General features: G+C 35.1%; 1 protein-coding gene across 3 annotated transcripts in view; it reads left to right on the forward strand.

Annotated features, from left to right (window-relative positions):
- The first annotated feature begins 1,876 nt into the window (after window positions 1-1,876).
- The window catches only part of LOC109092766 (glutamate receptor 4-like), a 71,765-nt gene continuing 61,505 nt past the window's right edge, over window positions 1,877-12,136 (forward strand). For all 3 annotated transcript variants that reach the window (XM_042771530.1, XM_042771529.1, XM_042771532.1), the window contains exon 1: window positions 1,877-2,114. In XM_042771530.1, the coding sequence (XP_042627464.1) occupies window positions 2,054-2,114 (61 nt within the window). In that variant the 5' untranslated portion in view covers window positions 1,877-2,053. The remainder of the gene's footprint in view (window positions 2,115-12,136) is intronic.

Below are 12,136 nucleotides of genomic sequence, written 5' to 3' on the forward strand. Positions count from 1 at the left end.
TGTTTCTGGGTTGTTGCTAGGCAGTGGCTCGCATCCCTCTTTGATTGTAAGTCTGTGGGTTTTTCAGGTTAACATTGTATAAATAAAAAATCATTCCTAATAATCATTAAACATCATTCCTAATAACCTAATAATAATAATCATTCCTCCTCCATACCTTCCTCTACGATCCCTCCATCCTGATCATCCAGCACTTTTACTAACTGCCTCCATCACCACAACAACCGTCCGCAGCTACCGTCCGCATATCATATATTAGAAAATAGTGCTCATCATACAAAAAAAATAACAGACGGTTACACACGGTTTTCCATTACAATAATTGGTCTGTCGATGAATCAGACGGTAAATGATGATGGAGGATCAGCATCTGACAGCACAAAGCAATCAACACATTTCTTACTAACTCTGCTTTTAAACCATAAATACTCAACAGGTCCTGTGAGGCACAGAGAGATTTTCACACAGATCTTTTTAACAACATTTCACAACACACTCGTACTGTGCGTTATAAAAAATGAGCTTCCGCGAAAGACTGTTATGACAGAAACACCTGAGTGACTGATAAAAGAGAAGTGCAGGAACAGACTGTTTGATCCTACAGTCGAAAACTAGAGTATGTCATTCATAGAAAGCGACAGAAAATGCAATGTTATAAACTTACATCAAAGAAGCAACAGACAAACTCTGTGTGTGTGTGTGTGTGTGTGTGTGTGTGTGTGTGTGTGTGTGTGTGTGTGTGTGTGAGAGTGAGTGAGACTCCTTTGAAGATTAAACACTGACTACTGAAGTCTCTCTCTTTCTCTTGTGCTCAGGAAAACATGGAAAAATGTGTTTATTATTGAACTCAAAAAAAAAAAAAACATGCAAATACAATATCACAATAAAAAAAAAAAAAATAAAAATAAGTAGAAGAAAATATATTTTGTATGAAGACAATGTATCCTATTATAAGGCTTCTGGCATTTCATCAATTTATTTCAATAATAATGCAATCCAATAAAAAAATACAAATAAATAATAAATAAAAAATAAACACACACACACAAACACACATCACACACAACATCAACTACCCATGTGCACCGTGCACACACATATTACAATTATTTAAAAATTATATAAAAAGAATTTTTTCAAATGTAATTTATTCCTGTTAATTAAAATATAAAAAAAAAATAATTCATTAGTATTATTATTAAAATATTACCATAATAGAATTTTTGTCAAATGTAATTTATTCCTGTGATTGCAAATCTAAAACATTAATAATTCATGAATTATTCATTGATTTTAAATTTCTAAGACAAGTATTTGTTGTCAGTGCTGTATTTATTGTAATTTCTCAAAATCTATGCAGGTATAAATATATGTATATATATAAATATATATGTATTAAATGCAGTATTTTATATTATATATTATAAAAGGTTGATATATCTAGTACAAAACAGGTTTTTATGTATGTAATATATTAGAATCTCATTCAAGTTTGGAACTAAGAATAATTAGAATGACAAAATACAGAAAAGTTTAACACCTGGATGTACTACAGTAATTCAAGTTTGGAGGGGAAATATTTTCATGACAATAATCTTTCAATGTAAAAAATAAAATAAAATATATAAAAATAAATAAATAAAACAAATTCTATTTACTTGCATTTCTTTTCATTTTGGGGTGAAACGACACATTTGGGCACATTTTTCTCTCTTGTTTTTTCTTTTCGTTCTTCGTTCTTTAACTGTGTTATGCAGTATGTTTCGTTTGTGCAGGTTACCATATATAACACTGAACTGATACTCTCTCTCACTCTCTCTCTCTCGTAATCCTCTCTCTCGATCCTCTTTTCTCTCTCTCTCTCTCTCAGTTTGTTCGCCAGTATTCGCGAGGAGTCTTTGCGATCTTCGGCCTGTACGATTAAGCGTTCGGTCCACAACTCTGACGTCCCTTCTGCAGTGCGCTGCACATCTCTCTGGTGACACCCAGTTTCCCCGCCGAGGGCGAGACGCAGTTCGTGCTTCAGCTGCGGCCCTCCATCCGCGGAGCATTAATGAGCCTCCTGGACCATTACGACTGGAACCGCTTCGTATTCCTGTACGACACAGACAGAGGTAAGAAGCACACACTTGTGCATGCAGTCGTACTAAAACTACAACAAAATACCAAAAGCCAATATTCCATTTTTTTAAACACTTTCACACTTTCTTGTTTTAATTGGATTAATTTATCTGTATCTCTGAGCGGCCTGACATATCAAACTTCTGTTTCAAGCCATCTTCGCAGACAGAGAGCAGAGATGAATGAGCAGTAGGAGTGTTACAGAAAACCTTTAGGAAAGGATCATTCATTTTGCAGTTCGGTTTGCTACATAGTTCAAATTTAAACCATTTTAGACAAAAAACAAGCAAGCAGACAGAAACAGATTTTACATTGAGAGTTTTTTTCGATGATGATTAGATCGCAATCATTTTTGAACATGAAATACCCAGCATCCACAGGGAAAAACTGAATGAGGAGACTAATTTAAATAAAATGAAAAAAAATAAAAAATAAAATAAAAAAAAAAAAAACAATAAAAACATTTTGTTAGTTGAAATAATGATGAAATATATTAAATAAAATGAAATAAAATAAATACTAGATGAAAAATAAACTAAACAAAAATGAGAAAATGACACCTTGGCAAATAAGTACATTAAGTTTAATAAAAATAAAAATAAAATAAAATGAAAAACTGAAATAGTAAAAAAAAAAAAAAATGGAAAAATGGAATGGCAAACATGGCAAAAAAACAAAATAAAAAAAATGACAATACAAATATTTTAATAATTGTTTAAATCTCATATTAAAATATTTGTAATAAATAATACTAAAATAAAATAAAATAAAATAAATATTAGAAAAACCTTAAACTAAACAAAAAATAGAAGGGGACTAAAACCAAGATTAATAACTGGGGGAAAACTGACCCCATGAAAATAAAATAAGCCCTCTCAAATAAAAAAAAAATAAAAACAAATAATGAAAATGACAAAATTACTAAAAATGTAATTAAAATAAAAAGGTAAATTAAAAAACAAAATAGAATAAAATACATAAAAATAAATATAGTAATAAATAATACTAAAACAAAATAAAATAAATATTAGTTAAAGCACTAAAATTACAAACTGAAAAACTTAAAAAATAGACCAAAATAGTAATATTGAAATATATATATATATAAACAGTACATATATACTCGGATATTTATAGGAATTGGGTGTACAAAATATATCATTACTAGGATGGTTGACTAAATCAATTATGTCAGTCCCAAAAAAAAAAGTAAAGCGTTTTAGCTATTATTTACAATAATTATTACCAACCTCAAAGCGAAATAGCTATATCAATTAACAACAATTAATTTTTAAATTCCTTTTTTTTTTTTTTTTTTGCTTGCAGAGGTGCCCACCCAATTTTGACCTGTAAAGGTAAATGATGTATTGACTTACAAACAAATTTTCACAAACATTTCTTTTAGATATTTTAGGGATTAAAAGCAGATTGCTGTTGTTCACATTGGAAACACAATTCTATAAAAGACAGATTGATAAACATAAACATACTAAAGCTTCAGCTGAATCTGCACAAACACTCACGTTTGTAAGTTGGCGTTGGTGTCGGAGTCACAGCTGCCGTCTAATTCTCTCGTCTGGCATCATGGGAGCCCCGCAGTGAAGCCAGTCCTGAGTGTGCGAGTCAGACAGGCCGCTGTCCAGAAAAGGAGAATTTCTTGATATGATTTGCTCTTTTTCGGCCCATTTTAAGCCCAGCATTCAGCCACAGAGCACCCCAGATCTCCCTCCTGCTGTCGGTCCACTGCTCATCCTCGAGCTCAGAGCGACGCGGGCCGCAAGCCAGTCATCCAGTCATCCGTAATCTCCTGCTTAAAGGCCAGAAAGAGAAGCTAATGGATCCACTTGCATCCGCTTTCTTCCCTCATCTTCATTTTCTTCATCTCCTCCCTCGCTTAATAAGTGCTGATGTTTGAATTTGACTGCTAGTCTCTTGAGTCTCTTCATCTGAGCTGGCATTGAGGTTCCAAGGACGACCGCAGCTTGTGTTTTTTTCAACAATTTTTGCCTTTGTCCTTCTGTCCTTTTTTAATAATAATGCCGAAAGAGCACTTAACTTACTAACTGGAAAATGGAAATATTAAAAATTAAAAAATAAAATCTGAAATAGTATGTGTATGTGTGATTGTATATATATAAATGAATAATGACCAAAATAATAAAATATAAAAGTAATAAATAATACAAAAAAAAACAAAACAAAAATTTGATCAAAAAACAATAAAAAAAACAAAATAAATAAAAAAAAAAAAAATTAATAAAAAAATAAAAAAAAAAAGACAATACAAATACTTCAATAATTTGAATAAATAATACAAGAATAAAGAAACAAAACAAAAATGTATACATTTCTAAATTTAACTAACAATTTTAGAAAAATATGACAATTTTATCTGATTATTAAATATATACTATGATATATAATATAAATATATAAATAAATATATATAATAATATAAATCATGTTATATAATTATAAACATTAATAAAAAAAAATAAAATACCATTCATATTAGATTAAAAAGTAACATTAACTGACAAAATGTATAATGTGTTTAAAAATATCCTTTTGAGTTTGAAACACAAAAACTGTAATTTACTGGAAAACAGAAATAGTATATTATTTTGTAAAATATGAAATAATAAAAAAAAATAAAAACTAAAAAATTAGAATAGAACAGATAAAAAAAAATAAAAAAATAAAAAAAATAAAGAAGACAAAATGAATTTGAAAATATTATTAATATTAAAAAACTATAATAGTACGAAATAATAGCTAAAAACACTACCACACATTACAGATACAAACTAAGGAGGGCACCAGGATGCGTTGAGATTGATATTAGGGATGCGTATATACTAGTGCCAATTTCAGGATCAAGAAAGTGTTAGATAGCAATTATTATTCTAATTCATTTTTCGGTGAATCCATAAGTCTCTATATTCTGAATCTTGAGACGCAGCCACTCATTTGAACCGTCATGGCATCACGATGCCAAGGACGATTATGTGCAGTAAAATATTTGGTTTTGGTGGTGTGTGTTATTTGCAGAATGTTTTTTACTGTTCGATTTTGCCTTTGTCCTCCTGTTTGTGTTGATTCCCTGAGTGCTGAGGAGGTTTATTATCAGACTCGCCAGACACGTCGGCTTGACCCTTCACACCTCCGCTCAGACTCAGTCTGCATTGCAGGAAAAAACTGTATGTGCTTATAAGTTAAAACGTCTCTGCCTCTGTCTGATCGCACTAGCCATACACGTGCGTGAAAATGGTCTGATCACAGGAGGGAACGTCCGGGTGCTTGTCTGGAGGAGTGTATCATTCAACTGCCTAGGCCAGATAATGGAAAAAAAGAAGTATCTCATTCACACAGGATAATGAACACTAAAACCCATACTGCAAGATTATTTTAGCAAAAAAATAAATAAGTCAAAATAGCCATTTGGGCAGGAAGACCACGGTAGTGACACGTAAGGTTAAAACAACCAATCAAAGTTTTGTCTTGGGTAGCTTGACTGACAATGAAAAGCTTTTTAAAAATACTTACTTGGGTACATTTCTGATAATAAACAGAAAAAAGAAGAAGAAATAAACAGAAATGTGTTGGTGTAGAGTCTTAAGGGTGTGTCGTTAAACTGATGAAAAAAATATTCTTACGGCTAGTTCGTCTGTTTTAACTAACTAACACAGGCCCTCCATCCGCGGCGCATTAATGAGCCTTACAGAAATTAATGTTTTCATTAAGGGCCGCATTTGCCACCTTAAACTCATTTCCAGAGGCATTTTACCTTTCTAAGATAATTTCTCTTCTAACTTTATTCATTGCACGAACAGTTTCCATATTTTCTTTGGTCAATTCTTATATTAAATCAATAAAGTTATACTATATTCTGTTACCAACACAAAAATTCAATCAGTAAATTAAAAGGGAATCTATTTTTGCATCGCAAAAAAAATTGGCACAGAAGCAGCATTTACAGCATTACACATGCAATTACAGTTTTGCAATAAACAATGCTATTGAGGGATTGTTTTAGAGAATTATTATTTTTACTTACTGAAAATTTTAACTTTAAAAGGTCATTATTCAGCCAATTGTGTTCTAACTGCTGATACATCCGATAAATATTTTAATAAATAAATATTAAGAAATTTGAAATTATTATTATTATTTTATAGTGAAAGATACTTTAAGTCAGTTCATCTGGAGTCTTCAATTCAACCAATTCAATATTTATTCAACTAATAATATTTAGATTTTTTATATGAAATTACAGTTTTTTTTAAATATGACAAGTCAACCTGTCTTAATGAGTGAGAGACACTGAGAGTGTCATTTATTCAACAACCGATTAGTTAAACAACTGATTCATTCAAGAACGAACAAAAGTTGTGCTGTTGTTTCTTTACGAAGAATGATCATTGAATCATTGATTCATTCGAACTCAACGGATGATTCGTTCAAGAATGAAGCAAGTGACTGTTTCTGAATGGATTATTCAATTTAATTCATTCAAACGGATTATTATTTCAAGAAAAGAGGATCTGTATGTGACTGTCTTTATGAATGGATATTTGGAATCATTGATTTGTTCAAAGAGAGGATTAATTCAGAAACAAAACACCACTAAGATTTCGGTTCTGTAGGGGATCCTCAAATGATATTGAAAACCAAAAACTGATAAAATTAGACAAGTCCAAGTCCAGCCCATGCATTTACATCTACACAACACGATTTTTTAGAGTGTTTGCTTATCTGCAATACGTCTATAGGACGTTTCCTATCAAGATGTCAAATGACGTTCTTTAAGAGTGTGTATGATTTAGAGGCTATGTAAAACTGATGTCTGAAAGAGGTATTGTCAGATGTTTGTACACAGCAGATGCTTTCCTCCAGATGCAGACATCTTGCAGACGTACATGCTATTCTGGGTATCAAATTAAGAGAAATACTGGTCTTTGTAGGCTGCTTGCGAATTTGGGACAAAAAGGCATATTTGGTCTTCAATGCTGGTCATTCAAAAGTGCATTTTCTTTTCCCCCTGTCAGCCGTTTGGCGTGCCGTTGTAGAAGTGCTGGAAATCCGCTCGGCCTATCAAATGCCTGCCTAAGGCATACACAGTTGAGCGGACCCATCTCCAGCTTACAAGGCCCTGAGTAACTGACACAGCGTCCCTACTGGCACGCTTTGCACGCCACTTTGATAGCCGAGCGAAACGACCATCTGGCAGCTTGAATGATCGGACTGTGTTACGATCGGTTCCAGCTACCGACTTTGGGGACACTTTAAAGCCCGAGTCCTCGCTACTGCTACCTTTATGAACACTGACTTTACACGGAGTGAAATACTACTACACCGCCTGCTACACAATGTGTACTGCATATGGCATAATATTAAACAAAAGTATGAGACAGTATGCACAGTACGGAATGCTAAACATGCAGAGAAACACCAAGAAATTGTCACTATAAAAGCTGTTCTGTTTCTGAAGCAACCTTTATTGATAGGGGGGGTTCACACAGGACAGAGTTGACAATAAGTTTTTACTTTAAAAAAACTCTATACTTATTCAAAACCAACCTTAAAAAAAACCTTCCCCCATAAAAAAACATTCCGCTCCTCTCCTCACTCCGCTCTCAGTGCACTCTGATCCCATTTACTCCTGCTTTGGGGTGAAAAAGCAAATTTTAGTGCCACTCTTATGGACACCCCCTGCTATATGCATGTTTTAAATAGTGGGAGTGGCCCCCAGTTATTATTACATTTATTTTTATCCACATTACAACAAGCGATTCATCATAAAGAGGCAATTAAACACAGAAAGTGCTCTTAATACAACGTTTTAGACGTTGTTCGGACATTGGTTGTCAGATTAGTACCACGCTGAACGAAAATAGTGATGTTTTTTGCGTAGGGGACTCTCTTGTAGTTAGTGGTCGGGGAAGCCTTAACTCGCATGATCGCTCGCCGACTGGCTGTCCTGGGAAGGATCCGTTAATAGGTTGAGACGAACCCAGCTTCTACGAGAGGGTGTGATGAAATACGATGGTAGACTGGAATCCACCAGCAGTTCAAGTCCTTAGTAAGGTATGAGCTGAAGGGGAAATGGACAGTGCCAGCTAGAAATTGTCACCCCCCGAGACAGGCTGAAATGCTACCCATATCAAATGAGAAGTGATTTGAGTATCATACAGGTTAAAGCAAGTGAAGGAAAAAGCCATGCTTCTGAATGACAAGTCCTTAATGACGTCATACAGAAGAGGACCTGGGTTACAAGGTCTGAGCCTATGAACCACCAGAGCAAGTTGTGTTGAACTTAGAAACGGCACCCCTCCAATACACCTGATGAAAGGAACTACGAGTCAGAACACGGAGGAGAAAGCCACTCAGTTCGCAGCTGCTGCATCTTTCTGAGGGTGGATAGGGATGCATCTCTTGTAGATTAACAGGTTTAAAAAGCAACATAGCAGACAAGGTCCCGCAAAAAAAATGGAGCACTGAGGATGAATTTTGAAGTGCTACCCTACGCAGTCCAGGGCTTCAGTAACCGAGAGCATTGCAGTAATCAAGTTTTCAGTGGTGCCTAGCTAGAAAAAGCCAGATGGTTTATGCGGTCCAGGAGCTTTTGTGTCTGCTACAAGAAAACATAGGTTGGTTGTGTATGCTCACTCAGCTAATCTTTCTGATGTTGTGCAATGCAAACCTGCATGATTGAGCAGTTTTTGCAATGTGGTCTTTGAAAGTCAGCTGGTCATTAAAGATTACACCAAAAATTCTAACTGAAATTGATGGGGTAATTGTTGATAAACCTAGCTGGATGGTGAAATCACGCTGTAGAGTTGGAATAGCAGGGAAGACGAGAAGCTCAGGTTAAGCTATAAGTGATGTTCTTTCAGCCATGCAGAGATGTTCGCCAGGCAGCCTGAGATCCGTGCAGCTACCGGTTGAAATGAAAGATAGAGCTGTGTGTCTTCAGCATAGCAGAGGTAGGAGAACCATGTGCCTGTATGATGGGTCCCAGTGATTTTGTGTATACGAAGAAGAGGAGTGGTCCAAGTACTGATCCCTGAGGAACCCCAGTGTCCAGTTGATGTGCTTTGTATACCTCCCCTCCCCAGTACACCCTGAAAGACCTACCAGTGAGACAGGATTCCAGTGATGAGAGGTTGGACAGGAGGATCTGATGATTCACAGTGTCAAAAGTGGCAGACAGATCCAGCAGAATGAAAATGGATGATTTGGAATCAGCTTTCGCAATCCGCAAGGCTTCAGTGACTGAAAATAATGCAGTCTCAGTTGAATGGCCACTTCTGAAAGCTGACTGCTTATTCTGTGAAAGAAATAATGATATCTGGTTGAAAACAACTCGTTCAAGTGTTTTCGCTATGAATGGAAGGAAATAGACTCCTGGTCCAGGTCTGTAGCTATTTACAAGTGAAGTGTTTAATGTAGGCTTTTTGAACAGTGGGGTTACCCGAGCCTGCTTGAATGCGTGGGGGAAAATGCCTAGGAGAAGAGATGTGTTGATGATATGATGTTACTTCTGCCTCAGTGAGGGGACAGGAGGAGGAGAGGGGGGAGTTTTAGCAGTGGATGTGGTTTGTTTGCGTTCCTGTGTGTGGAGCTGAGAACTGACTGCTGATGGTTTTAGTTTTGTCTATGAAGAATGTGGCAAAATCATCAGCTGTTAAAGAGGTTTTGGAGAGATTACGTGTGTCTGGAGAGCTGTTGATCTTGTTGTGGATTTGGCAGTACGGACTTCAGCAGAGAAAGATGAAAGCAGAGACTGATACAAACTCTGGTCTGACGGATCTTTTGATTTGTGTGATTTTCTCTTTGCTTTTTTGAGTTTGGATCGATGTTCACAAAGAATATTAGACAGCCAGGGGTTAGAAGAGGCAGCATGTGCTGGCTTGGAGGGAGAGAGAGGACAGATATCGTCTAGACAAGAAGTTAAAGGTGGTGTATTTATGATTGACCTGGAGTGTTTGAACTAGGTATTACAGTACAAATTCAAAATATTGGAGAGGGTTTTTTTTTTTCACCCAGCCCCTCCTCCTTTGATGCACACACTGCAGGTTTGCCAGATTGAGGACACCAACAGGAATCAGTGCACTTGACAGTGAATGAAATGGAATATGCCAACTGACAACCTGGGTTGCCGAATACAATGGGTAAACTGGCAGTGGGGTGGCTTTCACAAACCAAAACAAGATCGACATTCCGGCCCGGAATGCACATTTTCAAAGGAGAATAACTGACTGTAGCACTGTTTTTCAAATAAACAAGTATGTTAACTTAGCATGGTTCTTAAATATCTGCAAACATATTATGGCATTTTTATGCTTTAGTAGAGTCAAAAAACTTACATACAGCAACCTTTAAAGTGGAGCATAACGTGTCAGTTGCTGCTTCACATCCAGAGATGAGAAATGGGTAGCTGAGGGGTAGAGAGGAAGACACTACAGAGGAAAGATGGGAGGGTGAAAAGGGAGCATAGGTCCACAGAAAAAGAGAGAGGTACACATCTTCTACTGCACCTCTCTCTTTTTCTGTGGGTCTCTGGAATTGTCAGTCAGCTGTCAACAAAGCAGACTTTATTCCAGCAATTGAGTAATTTGACTTAATAAATTAATAATAAAACAATTTATGAGACAGCATGCAGTGTGAAATGTGAGTAATTTGACTTTGAAAAATAATAATAAAAATAGTTTGTGAGACAGCATGCATTATGAAACTTAATGTATCAAAATTTTATGTTGTTAATTCCTCCAATCTTCAGTGAAAAAGACAGACTTTTCCACAAAAAAGTAAGAAAAAAACAAAAAAAAAATATTTTTTTAAAATAAATAAAAAAATTTGTTAAAAAAAAAAAAAAATTAAAAAATAAAATAAAACCCTTACATTAAAATATTTAATTATTTATTTATTTAATTTTATTTATTATTATTTTATTTTTTTTGTGGAATATGGTTTTACAGAAATAGGTCACATTATGGAATAAAATGAAATATTCATGTTGACTCTGAAATTATTTAAAATGTATTGAAAATTGTAAAATGTTTAAAAAAAATTAATATTTTAATATTTTACATTTTTATTTAAATGTTTTAAAATATTTACATATTTTATTTACATATTTAAAATCTTACAAAATTATAAAACTACGGTATATATAGCAGTAAGTTCTTTAAGCCATTTTGCTAACTGATATTCTACAGTATTTTAAACATATATTTAACATATTTGTAAAAAATAATTATAAAACATATTTTAAGTCATTTTACTGACACATAATTTCTCCAAAACCTGTCCTTTTGAAGTAGCACGTCACATGCCTATACATTCACATAGCGCTGTGTTTGAAAAGCAGCTGGTACAGGCAGTGTTTACATGCGGAGCGAGGACAAGCGTCCATCCATCCGTCCGTCCATCCACACACAGACTGGGGTTTGTGTACAGAGGATTCTCCAGCTCTCTGCTGCCAGTCTGTGTTTACTCACAGGACAGCTGGTGCCGTTTCATTATGATTGCGTGTGTGAGCCCACGGTCATCTGTGGTCTGTCTGTGTGTTGTGGTTTGTGTTATATCTGTTGTTCTGAACCTGCACACACACACACACACACACAGACGGATGCTGGACACTACATATGTCTTGATGTCCAAAGTCCTGCGGTGCGACTAAAGGCCAGTTTAAAGGACATCTGTTGGTCTTGGCCGACATTACTGGCACACTGATGCAGAATACACACGGGACATTTGGACAGGAGACGGAGCCCAAGCGCAAACACACACCTGTAGAAACACACACACACACACACACACACACACACACACACACACACACACACACACACACACACACACACACACACACACAGTCTGGAAAGGAGAATATGGCTGAATTATGTTGCTTCTCACTTTTTATTATTTGCATAAATTTCATTAAAGTTTCTTTTTTCATACTTTGGTACGATAATCAAGATTTTTTTATTCGTCACATACACAATTATAT

This window comes from Cyprinus carpio, chromosome A15 (assembly GCF_018340385.1).
Source record: "Cyprinus carpio isolate SPL01 chromosome A15, ASM1834038v1, whole genome shotgun sequence".
Classification (NCBI taxonomy): Eukaryota; Metazoa; Chordata; class Actinopteri; order Cypriniformes; family Cyprinidae; genus Cyprinus; species Cyprinus carpio.